Genomic DNA, 19670 nt, shown 5'->3' on the forward strand with positions numbered 1-19670 from the left:
AATTTCTCTGTCCTCCAAACTCCCACTGTACAGACACAATCTCTCAAGAGTTGCCAAGATTTGAGTTTTATTTAGGATTAGAAATACTGAACCACAGAAAACTGTTAAAAGTAATAGAGGTTGACTCAGTAACAGGAGGGTGCACAGATGGCAACTGGGTGGGAAACTGCCAGACTTCAGGAGGAATTTCTGCGCCCGTGGCAAACAAGGGCACAGGCTGCTCAGAACTACATGCTGTGCTTCTGCAACAAAGCAGTTTAAGGAGGCAGTAAAATGGTTACAATGTATAAAATATTTATAAACAAACTTTCTTTTTTTTTTTAACCATCCCTGATTTGGTGTCAAGAGAAAGTTTTTGCTTTCAACCAGTTCATTTTACAGGTTTATATTGGGGTGACAGTTCCCCAGAGCAAACCTTTTAAACTTGTAATAAACTTTTCTTGAACAAATCCTATAAGTTTTTCTCATTATTTCACATTCCCCTGTACAATAAAATATACTTTTTTAAAATCATTATGCATCAATAAACATCTGTAGACAAATTAATAAACTTATATTTTACTCTCTATATACATGTTGGCAATGTCAAAGCTTCAAGATTCACATGGAGGTCTGCAAGACCAAGGAAATGTACACAAATAACTTATATTTAGGAAAAAAACCCGAAGAGCTGAAGAGTATTTTGCCACATTGTTGTGGGTCACAGTATTTAAATTATTTTTTTTTCTAGTTATTCTTCACAACCACATTGTCTCAGCAGAGAATGATAAATCAAACTGAAGCAGAAAGAAAAATCAAGTAGCAGTTACTGATTCCAGTGCAGAACTAAAGTCAAGTAAAGAATTATACTTGATTCTTAAAGAATATACAATATATGGGAGACTTCTCCAGTGCTAAGGCTTCTTCAGCATTTAACTGTTAAAACTATCATCCTGAGATGGGAAAATTCCAGTGGGTATCACTTTTAAGATTTCAAATGGAATGGTTCTAGTGCTGAGCTTAAACCATTCCTCAGTCTGTCTGTCAGACTAAGTGGTAAAATATACAAACAGCTTGGTTCCACATTTACTACATAATACTTTTTATAGCCCTGAAAATGGAAACATTGGCAAAACCAAGATATTTCAACATCATAAAAAGGCACTGAGCTATAGTACTGTATTTACAGTAACATTTGTGTTTGCATAGATCAACAACAACTCGGAACACTGCAAGGAACTAAGCACAACCAGGAACTAAGAGGAAATAGGGAAGCAGCAGGAACTCTTGCTTCATAACCAGCGTGGGGCAAGGAGTCTTTTAGCAAAAGATGTTCAGGTTGTCAGCTTCAGTTGTCCTTCATAAATTAAAAAAAAATGTTCTTAGAGGAGTGTTTTCTGATCAAAGAGCTGCAGGTCAAAGCGCACCCACACTTCTCCTGTTGGAACTTCATGCAGCAGTAAGTGTTTAGTTGTGGGGCCTTTGCTCTCTTGTTCTGTTCTGATTTTTGCTACGGGAACTTCAGTGCGACCCAAAAAATCTGTTGGGCAAAAGAATAAGAAATTTCATTAGGTGAAGACATTAACCTTAGAAAATCTGAGTGATTCAGGTTAATGCAATGCTGTATGGTACATGCTCAGTTCCGCAGCACTGCTTCCAGGGTTCTGGTTTGATTGGACCCCAGCCCTGGGTAAACCAGCCAGCAGTGATAAAAAAGGGCCTTTTTAGAAGGGAAAAATGCCATGGAATTAGGATATCACAGTTTGAGCTAAGGGCTTTAAAAACACTCTTAGAAAATACCCTTTCGGAAACACAATTTCAAATGTTCTTCAGTTTCAGAGCTAGTAGGTCAGAGTTAGGTAATGGAACCTGTTTGCAAATCAGCTGAGGTGCTCAAAGACAATAAAAAAATCAACTATTTTGGCTCAGCCAACTTTTAATTATGCTTATATACCGTGCTTTTCACAAGAACAACAACCTTCAACAATTACTGCTACTAGTAGGTTTACAGTCCCATTCAGAAATCATACACCTTCTGTGTGGCTATTTCTTATATGACATCTTTGTGTGTGTGTTCATTAAAAGGTTCCATGGACCAAGAACAAGACTCAGCTGTCCAGCTGGAAGAAGCAGCCAGTCATACTCATGTTAACTCACAGGAGAAAAGCCTGAGCTATAGTTACACACATGGCATCTCAGGTCAAGGCAGTTCCCTGCAAATTTGCAATAATTGACTGTGTGTCAGAGCCCTGAAAAAGCACTTAACCTTTTAGAGAATATGAGAAGCAACTGACTGCCAAAAACGTGCTCAGTTTCCAAGCAACAAGAAAGCCAATCAAGCTGTTGCTGTGCAAATATAACCCAGGACCTTATTTTTGAGCACCTGTTGTGAGTAGAACTTCTGCTTTCAACTTGTCTGTCTCCTCAGTCTGAGAAGAAAGTAATTCTGTGTCTGATGCAAAAGCCAGACTGGGATCAAATCTGACTGCCTGGAGTTACTGGCTCTGGAAGGCTACTGAACCTCCTGAGTACTAAGGCATTGTTTTTACCCGACATTTCTCAGGCAGCAGTCAGACCTCCAGGTTCTTGAAACTGCTGCTGAGGAACTGGCTACCCCAGCTCACAAAAACCCATTCTTTTCCTAAATATTCACACTTACCATCAGGTGAGAACTGATCCCTGTCAAACATGGTGATACACAGGACATCCTGATAAAGATCCTTGATGAAGAACTGGCAGTTGAAGTTCCACTTGGGGTTTAGGGTGTCCTGCAGGGTCCTGGTAGTGTAGCTTTGTGAGCCCATGCTGATCTCACAGTACGGGTTGCTCTTCCCTAAACACAGAACAGGGAGTGAAACCCCACTGCAGTGCAGAAACACCCCCTCCATCTGGAGCCTGCTTGGATACATATCAGTGCTGCTGCCAGAAGATGGGGATCAGGCAATCCCTATATCCCAGAGCAGCACAGAGCTGGTTCTTCACTCAGTCCTCTGAAGCTAAAGAATGCTTATTTCTTAAAGAAACTGTAGACAAACCACAGTGTTTTCCAAATGACCAACTCCTCTCAGCAAGCCTTTCCAAATGTTACAGGAATAAAAGTGATCTGAGACTGTTTCCCTCACTTACCATTGGGCTTACAGGCCTTTAGTTCTGTTGCTTCAATCACGTGCACCATCAAGCGTCCTATTCCTGAGGTTTTCTGTGAACGAGCTGAGAACAAAGAGGTCAGAAATAAATGGATTGGTTGGGACTCTAAGAACTGGCAATAGATCTGAAGAGGGAGATCCTACACAGACACTGGCATCCTCCAGGAAATGCCCTGCCCCTGTACCCAGGTGGATGAGAGGAAAATACAGAACTCGGCGGGTACCTTGATAAGCCTTTTCACGTTTCTTCTTCTCTGTTTCAATGTATTGCTCTGACGCTGCTTTGATTTTCTGGACCCAGGCAGTCCTGTAAAGAGCAATCCCTACAGTCAGGGTCATCCCACAGGCAGCAAAGTCTTCAGTATCAGTGACTCTACCCCACTCTCTTTCGCCATTCTCCTCTCCCTAGGTTTCAGAGGCACCACAAATCAAGTCAGTTCATGGACTAAAGCGATGGAGTTTTTGGATTCAATCTTATGCCACATTCCAAATCAGCCTAAATAAATGGACGTGGAGCTGCTGTTTTATTAAAGACTGCTGGGTCACATTAAAGACTGCCCAGGACTGGGGAAGAGTCTATGGGATATTGGATTTTGCAGCCCTAAACTATTCTTCTATACAACTGTAACATCAAGGAGAAGCAGATATGTCTGGATTCCGCTGCAAGAGCTGCCACATAAGCAGAACAAAAACAGAGAAAACTTCTCATTCAAATGAGAGTCGAGTGAGTTTATTTCCTGACCAAGAGCCAGCTCTGTTCCTGAGCTCAGAGCCCGTGTCTGCTCACTGGAAACAGCCTGCAGCATCAATCAACAAGTTTAAACTCAGATTTGCATTTTCACTACTCACCGCTCATTAATGTTGTCAGTTTTAAGTGTGTAAACTCTGTCGATGTGTGATATGTGGAAAACTGGCTCATCACTTGAAGGGTCTGTGGGCAGCTTCACAAGGACTTCATTAAGGAAAACAGGCTGAAAGAAAAGCAAACGTCACTGTGGCAGAAATGCTACAAGGATGTTTAAATGCACTGGTTTACGGTAGGGAAAATGAAAGTAGGACACAGGACAAACAATGAGATCACTGTGTAAAGGATGCAAGAAAGGGCTGAGAGAAAAACTACTCTGTCGATTCACCCCATTCTGTTTTCCTAGGCAAAGAGCTTTGTGAAAGGGACAGGACTGTGTAAGCAGAGCTGCAGTGTGGATCTTGGAAATCCCAGGAATCTCTCAGGTTGTCTGTGGGAAAGCAGCCCTGATACTTAAAGTTACATCTCCAGTTTCAAAATCTTGAGAACACACACTGTCTGGGCACAGAGACTAAAATTTTGCATGTTCTACTGTTTCCTGAAGGACAGGAATTTTCTTGTGGATGCAGGAACCTGTGCAAACTGAAGTCAAGGCTTCTGGTTCTGAACATCCCACTCAGCTGTTCAGGCATGATGCTACTTCTGCCCTTTCCCCCCAAAGTGGATGGAAGTGTTTGTTAAACCAAAACACAGAAGTCTGTCCTTTTCCAGGCACTAAGCCAATGGTATTCATTCAAGTTGTCTGCCGGAACATGCCCGTGTGGCACCAAAAGGGGCCACACAGCTAATCCCAGTGGGAGAGCAGCATTCCTAATCAGAAGCCAGGACCCACTGTACCAACATGACCATGGAGCACCTTGACTCACTCACCATTTTGTACATTTTGAACTGGGAGTTGGATTTGGGGCTGAACAGTTTATCAGATCCGGAAGACACAAACTGTTTAACCATGTAGGTGAGCAGCAGGAAGTCGTTGAAAAGGAATCCATACAGCTCCTTACTGCTCTTGGCCTTGTACAGCTTCCCACTGTGCAGGAGCTTCCGTGGTCCCAAGCAGTTTGTGAGGGAGTTGAACACAGGTTGCTGGGAAGAGACAAAATCCATTAGCGGCAGCAAGTCTGTGCAGACATCAGCTCCTGCTTCTCTTCACTGTGGAGACTGATCAAGCTGCTCAAAATGCTCTTCTCTTGTTTAATGAATGCCATTATAAATGAAGAGAAGGGAACTGTTATGTAATCAGCCATGGCAACAGCACAACTCCCACCTCAGAGCAGATTTAAGCTTTACCAAAAACACAGAGGGATGACCAGATGAAGGCATTTACTGCATGGCCACTTCTGTGTAGTCCAGAAGCTGTGTTTAAGAAGAGGCTGCACAGGCTGCAGGCAGGTCACCTCTTACAGATGATTAGGTGATGGAACCAGGACAGACCATGCCCTGTCAAGCCCTGGTTCCTTATGCAGACAGTGGAGAACTGTCACACACACCTCAGTCTGAAGGCTGTCCTGAAAGGTACAGGAGCCTGAACACCGCATATCCTGGAGGATCTAGCACTGATGGCTTCTGTTCCTGCTTGAAGAAAACCCTGGGAAACACACACTAAGTGAAATCCTCCACAGGAACACCTGACTTAGCCCAGTGGCAGCATGATCAGGAGTTCAGAGAGAAGAGTTATTTCTGTCCATTTAATAGTCTAAATGGTATCAGGTTTTATGCTGATAAATCAAGATTTCTCTGCCACTAAAATCATGCAAAAACAGTGGTTCATCACGTTATGGCTGTGAGTAGAATTCAAGAAAAGATTCCCTGCCTAGAGTTCAGCAGTGGGTCACATTCCAATAAGGGATGTGAGCAAGGACCCCCATTCCCTCCCCAGCCTTTCTGAAATGACACTGAAAAGCCCCAGCCCTGAAGAGCATCAGTGCAGGTACCTCAGCAAGGCCTTCACACTGGACATGGGCCTGGATCCATTCCAGCCTGTCCGAGTTCTCCTTCTCACGAACGCCCTCGTTCACCTGGGAGCACAACTCCTCCGCACGCTCCAAGGCGAGCCGGAGGTTACTGTGATCTGGGTGGTTCTCTGGAGTGTTCTCTAGAATCTGGTGGGGGTCAAAGAGGGAAGAAAACAAGATAAAGCAGAGGTAAGCACAAGTGCTTGTCGGAGAAATCCTCATAAAGGGACAAGCCTTTATCTTGGCTTTTGCTATGGAGATCAAACTCAAAGCATTCAGCTACAAAACCTCCCTTGGGGTACTCACACTCTTTATGAGCAGAGGGTAGCGTGTTATCCTTTGCATGGGTTTCAGGAGGAAGCTGGAGAGGGGCATTCCTTTGCAGCGAGGGTCCAGGGCAAGTTTCTGTGGTGCAACCCAGAGATTTAACAGAGACATTGCATTAATCATCAGAAAACAGTTGCATCACTGACACTGAATACTGAAAATTCTGTCATCAGATTCATTTTTCCAGGCATTCGAAGAGATCCTGGATTTTTTCAGTAAGCAAACACTACTTGTATCTAGAAAAAGCAGGAAAGCTGGCAGTGTCATTGCACCCAGACGCTTCGCCAGCATAAATCACAGGGTCATTGTTCATGCAGAATCCTTACATTCAAAACTGTTCCAGATTTTATTTTGACATCACAAGCTCCACTCAGGTTGAAAAAGAACAGAGCAATGAAAGAAACAAATGCCTGATGTCAACTGTTCTGGCAATTCTCCTTTTATGGCCTAAGTAAATTAGCCAGAGAGAAAGACAGTGTTGTAAATAAAGTGCACACACAGTGTTAGCCATGGTCACCATATAAATACGCCTTGGAAGCTTCTTAGCTATTTTTGCAGGATTTTATTCTTCTGGATTATTTTGATCTGGTCAATGCTGGTTAGATGGGCTCCTGTCATTGAGGAAAGGAGAAGGCACAAAAGCTACTGAATCCAATACCTTTAAGTAGTCTTTGAAATCAGCATCTTCATCAGTTTTCTGCTGCAGCAGGGACGCTCCGTTGAGCTGGCAGCTGCAGAACCGAATGTAGGCCTGCATGTGGGACAGCTCTGCTGCCAGGATGTCCCCGATCATCTGCACCGGCATCTTCTCGCCCCCGGTTTTCTTACGCACCCGCAAGGCTCTGCAGACGAGGAAAGAAATCACCATCCAACTTTGCTGCCAAGTCTGTGAGGCCTAAACCACAACCCTTACAGACCCACCTCTGAAAGAACACAGACCTGGGAGGTGAATTTCCTTACATAGCGCAGGTGCTTCCAGGAGGTGCCGGGGTCCTGCCTGAACCCCCAGGAAGTCACTGACACAACATCCTGAGCTGAACAATCTGCCTGGTGGGGCCTGGGGGACTGGGACTCTCCTTTGAGGTTTCTGGGAGAGTCAGCATCAATCTCTATATTCAACCAGCGTCCCATTCAGTAACTTATTAGCCACTTTATCTTTCTAAAGATTATTTTTAGAGAATAAAAGGTTGTTTTGCAGAAAACTGGGAAGAAAACCTCCCATGCACATGCTTTTGTGTAGGCTCTATTTCTAAGGTATTACAGCAAATGTGCATCTGTTCTTGCTGTTTATTTCTCCCTCTCTCTTAATACAACTCCTTTTGAAGCAGTCTGACTGCATTTAGCTGTTCTGAATGCAAGCATGCACAGGAAATTATCAGCAAGGACAGAACATTGACTGCAAACCCAGAAAACTTCCTGGGGAAAGGAACGACAGAATAATGAAAAGGAAAATGTAAGACTGCAGGTAAGTACTCACTTCAGTAACTTCGTATTTGACATGATGAGTTCCTTCCAGTTAACAAAGATCAGCCCCATTTCTCCTTCTGTGAGACAGCCTGAATCAGCCACTGGTTTTTGGAAAACCTGCAGCCAAAAAATGAGCAATTCTTCAGAGAACAGAAACAGTTCAGTCTCTTGTTTAGCCCAGCAGTGACTTTTTTTGAATGCACAGTGTCTAATTTCTCAGCAGTTAAAAGCAATTCCTTACTAGCACTTGTGACAGCTGTTTCCCCTGAGCGTGTGACCCCATTCTGACACCAGCATCAGCACTTGCAAAGCGAGGACAAGCACTGGGACCTGCAGGCTGAGAGCTCAGCAGAAGAGCGTTCCCGTGATTTCAGACTCAATCACTACACAAACTACACTCAGGCACTGCTCCTCTCCCCTGATCCAGAGCACTCAGGGTCACCTGTGTGCAGAACCACAGCTCCTCTCAGGGGCCCTCAGCACCTCATCCATGGGGAGCAGAGCACCTGTGTGACTTGACTACTTAACATCTGCCACACTTCACCACACCATTGTTTTATACAAAGAGGTCACGTTAGATGCCCAAGAGCACTTAATGCTGGCCTGTCCCTGCCCTGCCGAGGGAGATGATCTTGTGTCCGGAAATAAACTGGGGAGAAGGCACATGATAAGCTCTTACGGTGTGTCTACAGCTCTATGCAGCTCTGCTCGACACCTGGCCCCAGCCCATCATCTTTTTACTGAGCCCAAACACCTACAAACAGGATTTGGAAAACAGGAAGGTCCTTGTAAGCTGATGGGTTTCACAAAGTGGTGCTTTTGCCTGGAGAGCAACCACATAACATTCACTGGAGAGGGAGGTACCCACACACCTTTCCTCCTCCATCATCTCACGCTTTGTAAGAATCCTTTTATTGTTATTTTTCAGGACAGAGGTGTTCTTTTTCCAAATGCATTTTCACATCCAAGATGTCTCACCTCTACAACGAGCTGCAGATCATCCATGTACCTTTCTTCTGTCTGAATGAGCTCGTGAATGTAGCCCTGCCTTTTCCTTTCCATGGGCTGCATGGTGTCAAGGCTCTGGAGATCAGCACACCCTGCAGGAAGTAAGGTCAGGAGTTTAGATTCCACTCAAGGCATCAAACCTGACAAATTAACAAAATTGCACCAGCACTCAGCAGTCTATGGCTCAGACTACAAAGACACTGGAAAACCCTCTCTGCAGCAGCAGCAGATTTCAAAATCAAGCGATGCAGCAATCGACTCCCTCCCTTCTTTGTGTCACTTTTCAGTTTGCACCTTTTTATTTCTTGGAACACCCCTTGTATTGTGATGCAGAGTAAGAGTTCCTGACTTCTTGCCACTCCATTTGTCTCATAACTTTTCTCATCTCTTCTGCAACACTGATTTGAAACTGATTTTCTCTTACCTTGTGCAATGTCTTTTTTGACTTGATGATCTTAAAGGTCTTTTCCAACCTTAACGATTCTATGATTCTAAGTTGTCTTTTGTGAGATGAAGTTATTGAAAATGTGGCTGGTCCTGATTTAGGACATTACACCTTTAATTCCCCACCCCATTTCTGAAGTTCTCTGCCTTAGTTATTAATTTATGATACAAACCACCACCAACAATTTGTAAAGCTGTAACACATAACATTGTAGTTGTGTAACTTCACAGCTGCACAACTTTTTTTTTCAAAATAAGCTGGAAATGTATTGAATTATTTTTATGCATCAAGGATTAAGAATCCAAATCATGCACAGGAACACACCGACAGTCAATGACACAAACCCCAAGTTTCTGTCAGAACATGCAGACCCTGCAGCTTCACATGGCTCTGTCTCTACTGCATGTTAGTTAACAAGACAACAGTGTACAAACTTTAGTAACCGAACCAAAAGTGGTGAATGTGTTTAGCTGGGTAAAGGAGAGCACAGAAAATCAATCTGATCCCTCTGTCAGCCGTCACACAGCAGAGTATTGCAAAGCAGCCAGGTGAGGGAAAAGGAAAAAAAAGGAACAATTACAGAGCGTTTGAGAGCATCCATCTATCGCTGGGCTGATGGCACCGGATTGCAGTACCAGGTGAACTGTGGGTTTTGCAGGATAGCAGAGAGGACATCGCAGGGACTCACTGAGATCCGGCAGCTCTAGAGGAACAATACTTTATGAAGGTTTACAGGAGTTGTGAAAGGCAGAATGACCTACAGCAGGAAGAGCCGCGTCTCCCTTGTCACCCTGACACTCCTGGCACACAAGGATGTGACTGTTCACTGCCAAGGTATAGATCTGCTCATAGGAAAGTGACTTAGTAATAAATTTGAGGGGAAAACAACCAAGAAACACTTAAATATTAGGCTGAACTTGATGTGACAGTGGCCTAATGGGAACCTCACAGGCTCCTGAGCTTCCTGCTGCACGGGCATCAAGGTGCTCTGAAAGAGCAACTGTCAGCAAAAGAGAAACTTGCCAAGTGAAATTTCAGGACACTATACCAAGTATTCTAACAAGGAAACCCTTTGAACAACACAAAGAAGTAAAACAGCAAGACAACAGCTAGATTGAAAATCAGGACTTTTCACTTCTGTTTTGCACCCTAAGGAGGATCACGGATCTTAAGCTTTCTGACAAGATTTGAAAAAACACCACTTTTTAAGAAGAGATGAGGGATTGCAGTTCTTTTGATCACACAGAATGCTCCGTCTGGCCTTAGTTATCCCCAAAGCTACAACCAGGCCAAAATTAGATGAGAAAAAGGCGTAAAGTTACAGATAAAAATGTTTCTTGCAAAGTTTGGCGTCTTAGTCCGTTGAGACAGTCTGTGGCCAATTCTACTACTACTGGTGTGCTACTTCTGGATTCTTGTCACTCTTCAGTCTGTACAAGACTGAGTTTAAGGATTCTTGTCACTCTTCAGTCTGTACAAGGCTGAGTTTAAGCCTACCTGGTTACTAAGACATGAAATTTTAGGTTAATCAAGGGCTTGCACAGTAACCAGATGTTAATTGTCCAGGTCTGGAAGTCTCAGCTCTGACCAGTGGCTCCCTTTCCTACTGCAAGGTGCACTCCTGTGACAGAAGCAGGGATGGGCAGAAGCTTGTGTCCCAGCTGCTGGAACAACCTGCATGCTGGGCTTTGAGTCTGTCTGATGCTGACCACTGAAAGTTGGGACAAAGCCTGGGAGAGAAATGGGCATTATTTATGCATTAAAATAGATTTGGTTTATAAATTCACTATTAGATGCAAAAAATGCAGTTATATTAACTGGCTCCTGTGCTAATTTTTTATTTTGACTGTCAGCTTCTGGGATGAAGGGACAAGTGCTATTTTGTATTTAGTATTTTATATAATTTTATTTAAACTAGTGTTTACTAGTGAAAACACTCCCAATTTTGATAGGTCTGATGATACTGGCATAAAAACACATTATGCAATCCCCACATTTGATTTTAGAGTGTGAATTCAGGCATTTGAGTCTGAAGGGAAGAAAACTGAAAAGAGAATAAACCAGCCTAACAAGTGCACTTGCCAGTGTTTTTCCTAAGTGGCCATAGCCACCCATGGGCTCACTGGTACAGAAAGGATGGACCTACATCTCTACCCCTTCTCCTCCCATGCTGCTCTTCCCTCCTTTCCCTGCATCAATTCTGGCACTTATCTGACTCCCTGCTCACATGTTGGCAACAAACAAATCCCAAGGGGGGGAAAAACCCAGCAGTTTTCTGCTGGTTTAACAGCCAGGAACATGCATGGAAGCAGTAAAACTGCCTTGTTTGGCAGCAGAAGGTTCTTGGCTTGACTTTCCTCTGGTGAAGCTTCATGCCAAGCTCCCCAGGCAGCTCAGGAGAGCAGTGGTATTTCTGGGAGTGTCTGCAGCAGGGAATTGCAGCTACTCACCTGCTCTGCTGACCAAGAGGGATACCTGACCTCTGGAAGGGAAGCCAGCCTGCCTCTCCCACCAAGAGCAGGCAGTGTCAGGCTTTCAGCCAGCCTGGGGCACAGCCTGCCCATCTCCCTCTCCAGAAGATTCACCAGATTGAGCAGGGGGTGTCTGGAACCTTGGAAACTCAGGGCACAGCAACAGAGAGATGCCTACACTGACTGTGGTGCCCTTTGGGCTAAATCCTGCTCTCTGAGCTGAGGAAGCAGCTGCCTCACCAGGCCAGGGTAAAACAACCTAGAGAGTTTATAAACAGGAAATCCCAGTCTCTAAAGTTGTATTTAAAATTACATTTTCTAAATATACCTGAACAATGAATATTTTTTCCTACTAACGTTAACTACTCCTGCATGGAAAACTACTGAGTTCCACAGTCAAAAGATGTTCTCCTCTGCAGGAGATTCAAATCCCTGAAAAACATGGGGGCTGGGGGAGAAAACCCTTCCAATTACTGATATATTTTGGAAATAAGCACGTTCAAGGGGAAGAGGGGCAGTTTCTGAAGAAAGGAAATCCTCCAATGAAAGACAGATGAATAACACTTATCACTATTTCCCCAAAGAGTTCCCCACTCAATGGACAGGGGAAAAACACCCATTAAAAGTGACAGCTCTGAAAAGACATCTTAACCCTCCAACAGGAGCTCAGGCACTTGTCCAGAAGGATCTAGCTACACCAGAGGCACCAACTGCTTTGGGTCACCAATGAAGACTATTTAGGGGTAGAAAGGAGGTTTAGATTAGATATTAGGGAAAATTTCTTCATAGAAAGGGTTATAAAGCATTGGAACAGGCTGCCCAGGGAAGGGATGGAGTCACCATCCCTGGAAGTGTTCAAAAAACATATGGATATGGGACTTTAGGATGTGGCTTAGTGGTGCTGGGTTAATGACTGGACTTGATGATCTTAGAGGTCTTTTCCAACCTTAATGATCCTGTGATTCTATATAAACTGCTTTTTAAAAGGAAATATCTTGGTTTGTTTAGGGTTGGGGGGTGGTTGTTTGGGTTTTCTTGGAGGGAGTTGTTTGTTTTAATTGTTTGTTTAACTCTGAAGCCAGCTGACATGGCTGGGGACAGCAGGTAGGGGTTGGGGTTTTTCTCCTGCCTTTATTTTGCCATGCTGCACAGAAAGGCTGCATCTCCCCTTAAGGGCTGTGGGCTGGCATTAGAACAGTCCCTTCAGTACAGCCAGAGAGCAGCTGATGGCATCAGGGACACCACCACAGCCAGGTACAAGCTCTGCTGGCACACACAAGGCCAATGCACTTGGGACACACTCCTGTCATTCCTGGAGCCGTCAGCAGCCTCTGAAACCCACAAAAGGAACTAATCCAAGAAATCTGCTACTGTGGAGATGGCAGTTTCCATCAGGCCCTGGGAGAAATAATAAACACTTTTATCCAGTCTCCCCTAATCAGTAAACACAGGATACTCTGCTACAACAGAGGAAATTTATGAAACAATTTTCAAGAGCTAAAAAGCAAAATCAAGTCACTCCATTGCAGGTAACACAATGCTCATTCCAAGCTATTCAGCTGGGAAAAAAATCCTCCCCAGATGGACAAAAAAAACCACAACAGACAAACTACATCCTTTTATGTGTCCCTTTAATAAAATACATTTGCATAGTTATCTTACAACTTTGTTCAAAACCAAAGGTGAACAATTGCCTCATGCTAAGCACAGCCTGCATTCGCGTGTCTCAACACCCATCCCCACACGTGGACACTCAAGCTTGGGAAGGACAACGAAGGGTTTTAAGGCAGCACACACCAGCACGCAGCAGTTTTATTGGTTCATTACAGTGAAGTAGCACGACCCTGCAGCAGCTCCCACTGCTGCTGCAGGCCAAGGATTGTCGGGCTTACTACGAGCAGACTTATTTACAGGTGTTTTCAACCCGGCCCAAGAGAATCACACAGGGACATGGTCTGACAGAACCTCGAGATGGCAGAAATGTTCAGTGACCAGAGGGAGACGTTTCAGTTACTCGTGTGTAACTTTCTGAAGGAGCTTTGTGCCTTCTGCTCTCCTGACTGCACCATTAACCACGTGGAGAAAGCGCTTTGGATGCTCCCAGCCCTCACCACCACGGACTCCTCACACATCCAGCCCTGCCACTGGTTCCAGTGGTGGCACAAGAACTTCCTAGGTGGATCCAGCTCTGGATCAGAAACTAAGCTTGTGACAAACTGGGCTGTTGTAGGTTGTTAGTCCATTATGCAAACCAGTTACAGAAATAGAAAGTGTTTTGGTACCTGTTATTGTGCATTTACAGCACTGCTTGGTTCTCACCCCGAATGACACCAGGGCCCCTGTTCTCTGCTGGCCCACAGGAAACAACATTTAGCAAGTACCACACTGAAAGCAACAGCAAACAGCATGTTTTGCTTTCCATGTTGGCTTCAGTTTTACTTTTTAACCTTGTATGGTTCTGAACAACATTTAGACTCTCAGCTCTTGCCTGGGAACCATGGGTTCAGCAAAGAACTCTATTTTCCACCTTGCCCTTAGTTCCACAGCCAACCTTTTCCACCCAAATAAGGGTGATTCTACTTGACTGGCTGGGATGACCAGCTGAACTCAGCTCTATGGCTTTTATCAACAAAGGGGTGGATTGCACACAACCAGAGAAAAAGTAGCATTTTTAAAAGTAAAAATCTGGTTTTAACCCAGCTTCCAATAGCCACACTGCTTCACTGATACAGAATATTATTTTAAAATAATCTTGCTGTAAATACATCCTTGGCATACTCTTTCCTTCAGATAATCTGACGTGTATCCCACTCCTTCTTCACCACTGTGCAGGAGAGCAGAACTCTCAGGCAACTGTGCTGGAACTGTGCTAGGCAGATTTTGCAGTAGAGATAAATAATGAAGGCAGGGACTAAGTCTCTCTCAATCAGCATTATTAAGGTGTGTTTTTATTATTATTATATTTATTATTACACTTAAAGAGAATTTAGAGTATATTCAGGTAATACTGAAACACGAAAAGGTAGCTGTGAAAGCACAAAATGCTTCACTTCAATACTCTTCAGGTCAGACTTAGAGGCAGCTTTTTCAATAATTATCAATGCTCATACCTACACAGCCAGCACAGGGCTACCTGTGTGAAACTTTGCCAACAGTACCATAATCTCCAAATGTATCAGTAAAAAAAAAAAAAAAAAATCAGTAGAATGCCAGTTGGTTTTGGAAAATTCCCCATAATTATGTCCTCAAATACCCCAGTGAAGATGTGAAGTTGTTTTTAATTTTTCAAAGACAGTAGTAATCTGACATTCAAGGAAAACTGACTGAACATTGATTGTCAGTGTGGCTCAAATCCCACAGGTTAACACTGCCTTTTTGCCTTTTAGAAATTATGTAATTTAAAAGATCACCTAATTCTTAGACTACAGAAAGTGACTGCTCGATACCACTGGTGCAGCACAACACATTTCAGCTTGTATTAAACAGGCTTTCCAAGACAGATATTCAGAGAAGGCAATTCTGGGTGAGTAGTGTATTTTAGCAGAAACGCTTAAAATGTGGTTTCAGAAGGAAATCAAGTCATCTGGAATACTCAAAGGATTATCTAGCACATTATTTGCCTACAACATGATTTCATTCTATAACAAAATACTGGTTCAGACAAAATACATCCAGAATAAAAATCCATTTGTAGTTTTCTGTAGGCACATTGCGTAGTCTGTATTGCACAGAAGATACATCTCTGAACTAAAGGGCACATATACATTATTTGATCAAGGATATTAAATACATAACATTGGATTTTGGAGAAAGGCTTTTACATCTCTGCAATTGGATTAACCTTTTCCTGATAGTACCTTCACAACATTCATCTATATATATATATAGTAACAAGCAGTTTGCTTTGTAAACATTTCTGATTGCATAAGTGACCTTTGCTATTTCATAACCAAGTTCAGGAAACCAACTAAATTAAATACTGTCTACGAGATCTCTCTTGTTGTTACAAGAGCACAGAACTATTTAATCAGAGAAGTAGTCCGGGATCAAATTAATCCTTTTATTTAAAGGGGAATCAAGGTTATAAGTCCCTCCTTTCCTCCAAAAATTATAATAAGACATGGGCAGCCCATACTGCACCGTATCTCCAACAGGCCAGGACTGTGGATGGAGGAGCACAGTTCCATCCTAAACCCAAATGCTCTGCCCTCACTCCAGGTGTCTCTTTAGTGTCTCTCTCCTGGCAACACCTCTTTAGCAAGGTTACCTTTGCATTAGGCTGCTTCTCTGTTTACCGGGGGAAAAGCAGCAGCTTTCAGACAGTACTTTAAAAGTCACTGCAGACCACAGCCAGAGACAAACAATTCAGTACCATGAACTATTTAATGCAGAGAAGGGGCAGGGGAAGGGCCTGGTCACACAGAGGCTGTGCAAGTACTTACTGCAGCAACTAAGCATGTTTGCCAAAACTGAAAGCGAATATGAATGACCAGAATTTGAAGGAAGGAGGTTGTTTAGGGATAGAATGTATTGAGCCAAAACAACCTGAATTCCTGCCATAGTAGTACTGTGAAGGAAGATAAAAAATTAAAATATCCTCCACTCTATGCTTAATAGTTCTTTCCCCCATTAAAAAGGGTGTTAAGAGGCTGGATGGACTGCACCAGATCTAACCCTTAGATCTTGTAGTACGTTTGTAATCACAGTGACTATCAGCAGCAGACAGGTAGGGTTTGTTTCTGGATGAGCCATGAAGGCTGCCAATTTTAAAAGCTCAATATGTAAGAGATTAAATCAAGTCCCTTAGAACAATAATTCATGAACATTTTAATTCTGCAAAATATGTACATTACAACATTAAAAGAACACAAGTGCCCGTTCAAAACAGCTCAGATAAACTGTGCAAATAGTGGGTCTTTGTGTGTCTGCAATCCCACCATGCAAACGATAGCTTGATATGCATGCTAATGACTACAGTTATCAATCCCAAAGGAAATACTAAAGGAAACAAAAATGAACAGCAGTGAAAGCCACACAAAGACCCACTATCCTTTCTGCTTTTACAAATCAACTGAAACTGTAGATTAGAAGAAAACCCACAAAAACCTAATTTCTTGATTGGATCTAACGTTCAAACGAAGCAAAAGGATTGTGTCAGACACGTGAGCAGGGCTGGCCACCCTGCCTCCACGCTAGTCAAACTTGGATAGTGGGTCTCTGAGGTGCTTTCACACTGGAAGACAACATTGGGTCCTAAAAAAAACAAAAAAAAAAATGAAGGATAAAATGAACATAAATTTGAAGAGTGAAACATATGAATTCTATGGACAAAGACAGAACAACACCACAAAGATCAGAAAGGAATGATGAACATTCAACTTTCTGAAAACAGACATCACAAGCTTCCACCCTTGCAGTTTCATATTTATAAACACACAGATTTAAGAACTCGTGACCAGCCATCACTGACTCTGGAAACCCCTGCAGCTCATTCATTTGAAGAAAAAGTTTCTTCCCAAGGAAAACTTCTGTCATGTGGACTCAACACAAGGTCAAGCCCTAAGGGGTTTTTTAAAGGCAATGGCAGAATTCCCTGATATTTCAACAAAACCAGAATTGCTCCTGAGAAACTTCTAATAGGACATTAGAAAATCAGACAAAAACTAAACTTGTAAAGAAAAATCTTATTGGAATTTATTCATATCAGCACATAAAAATTAACCTGTTCAATTCTGTTTGAACCGGACAGAAATTAATACCTTGCCTCTAGTCTTACGTGTCCATGGAAAAGATGTACCACATCCCTCAGAATCCAAGGGCTACGTGGTCTGAAGAGGGACACACCTTGTGGACAATCCAGAGACTATTCCAGACCTCAGGATTACAACCTGGAAGTGTTATCAAGCCTGACTGACATTCACCAAATAGTTTTAGAAATACAAAGTCACTATGTCACTATGAACTAAGGGATTGATTTCATATTTGATCTTTGGTAAAAGAGGTAAAATTCTGGAGCTGTTGAGTAAAATCTTAGAATAAATCATGATACTTTGACACACAAAGATTAAATGTGGAACTGCAACAGGCAACACCTCAAAGCCACTACTACCATGAACTGTTACTCCACAAAGAGAAGTTACATGGCAAGAACTAGAGAACTTCAAAATGTATTGTCCATACACAGACACAGAAATGCACTGGCCACGAGCATGTCAGTTCAGAAGTTTTTTCACTATAAACACCCCAGAAAGTGAGTTGGCTTCACCCACCAGACAGTGTGAACAGGAGTTACTAAAGATCTTTTGAGCATGGAAATAAACTTCTGGAAATACAGATCCTTGTTGCAGGACTTGCCTTCTGTCTCCAACATGTCACATCTACAAGTAAGGTTTGGGGAAGACAAAAATGAGGTAGCTGTAGAGATATTACTACAGACAACAACCTGGAGCTCAGACTTGAGCACCTGAAGGAGTAACTCTGGTGTGTGAGGAACTGCAGCAGTGCAGTTAGGGAAAGCAAAAAGAGTGGACAGAAAACAGTCAATACATGTACATTAGAGTAGAAAGAACTGGCACAACATTCAGCTCGCGAGTCTCACAGAGATGAGACACCTCAGGATGAGCCAGAAGCCTCTCTGCACACTGAGCACAGGTGTGTCCACCTGGCTGAGCTGTCCAACCCTCAGCAAGAGCATCTCTGAGGGATGAACTGATCTCTAACACTAAAAGACATCCAGCAACCAAGTGTGAAGACACAGCTGGAGCAGCTGTTTTCTCTCCTTACCTTTCCCTCCTGCCTACCCCACCTTTAACATCCCTTGGGAAGAATGGGAAGACAACCTGGTAGATGTGTTCTTGTCAGACCCTTGTGTGCCTGACCCTTAAGCAATGGTTGAGATTTACCTGAAGGGAGAAAATCACAACTAAAGAGAATAAAAGGACAAGGCTCACACTGGTCCCATGGATAAGATAACAAACTTTAAAAGGTATCTCACTGAAAAAGCCAACAAATAATAAGAGAACAAGTTTCCAAGTGCAAAGCAGATGAAGACTGGCCAAAACAACAAAATTATCTCCAGAACAGGCCAGTGGGAAGAACTGTGAAGTGGTAAGTGCACCATGCCCACCCCCCTTACACACGCCTTGGAAAGAATGGGAAGAGATGCTGGCGCTAGACAGGTACTGGCAACACACAAGATCTGATCCTGAATGGTTGTGCAAGCACTTGAAGAACAGAAGACTGATTCTTTATTTTAAATCTATATTTTGAAGCCTCCTGAGTATCATATTTATTATTTATGACTACTTTTGTGCAAACATTAGAAAAAGGGCTATTAAAATGTCACTAAAACAGGAGCAAGTCTAACCACCACCACAGTCCCCAGGAGCACGACTCAGATGTTCTGCGTTCTGCAATCACTGCATGTTTAAGAGACAAACACTCAAACCTACAACACCCTGAAGTCATTTTGCTTTTCTTTTTCTTTCCCTGCAGGGGTCCTATGCCAGGATGTGCAGCTACCCCAAGACAGAAAGTGATCTTTTTTTGCTCCCAGAGTTATGTCAGCAACTTAAGAGAAGGGACATCTCACTGACCCCAGTTCCTTCTTTGCTAGGGGAGGTTGCCATTACAGCTGTAACTAGTGATTCCCAGAAAAGACTTTGGATACAAGTGTGTTTAAATTTGAGGGAAAACAAGAATTTTCCTAAGCTACAAACCTATTTCAGTAAACCAAATCTATCTTTCCAATGTCATTATACTTGATCTAGAAAAAACAGTGGGGAAAGCTGCTATTATTCAACAGAGGCATTATAATACTCAGATCAGCAGTTCTTTAAAATGCAACAATGCATTTTTAAAATTACATTCTGTCATATGTCAAAGCTGTTCTGTAGAGGGCCACATCAACATTCCTGTGGGACAATTCCTTAGTGATTTCTCAAGAATACTCAAGATAGTTTCTGTACTGTGTTTAATCGAGAGCCGAAAATATTGTAAGGAAACCCAAGGAAGTTTGAAAGTTAATTCAGGACATATTTAAACATTCCTCTGGTTACAGAAAAGGGAAAG

General features: G+C 42.9%; 1 protein-coding gene across 5 annotated transcripts in view; it reads right to left on the reverse strand.

The window, feature by feature from the left end:
* Positions 1-50: 50 nt before the first annotated feature.
* The window catches only part of ITSN2 (intersectin 2), an 81706-nt gene continuing 62086 nt past the window's right edge, over positions 51-19670 (reverse strand). For all 5 annotated transcript variants that reach the window (XM_017744969.1, XM_017744970.1, XM_008641889.2 and 2 more), the window contains 11 exons: positions 8655-8776; positions 7687-7793; positions 6868-7051; positions 6189-6287; positions 5862-6029; positions 4801-5013; positions 3975-4096; positions 3350-3432; positions 3106-3189; positions 2639-2812; positions 51-1519 (listed from right to left, as the gene is read on the reverse strand). In XM_017744969.1, coding sequence (XP_017600458.1) covers positions 1362-1519; positions 2639-2812; positions 3106-3189; positions 3350-3432; positions 3975-4096; positions 4801-5013; positions 5862-6029; positions 6189-6287; positions 6868-7051; positions 7687-7793; positions 8655-8776 — 1514 coding nt within the window. In that variant the 3' untranslated portion in view covers positions 51-1361. The remainder of the gene's footprint in view (positions 1520-2638; positions 2813-3105; positions 3190-3349; positions 3433-3974; positions 4097-4800; positions 5014-5861; positions 6030-6188; positions 6288-6867; positions 7052-7686; positions 7794-8654; positions 8777-19670) is intronic.

Source organism: Corvus brachyrhynchos, unplaced genomic scaffold (genome assembly GCF_000691975.1).
Source record: "Corvus brachyrhynchos isolate BGI_N302 unplaced genomic scaffold, ASM69197v1 scaffold116, whole genome shotgun sequence".
Taxonomy (NCBI): Eukaryota; Metazoa; Chordata; class Aves; order Passeriformes; family Corvidae; genus Corvus; species Corvus brachyrhynchos.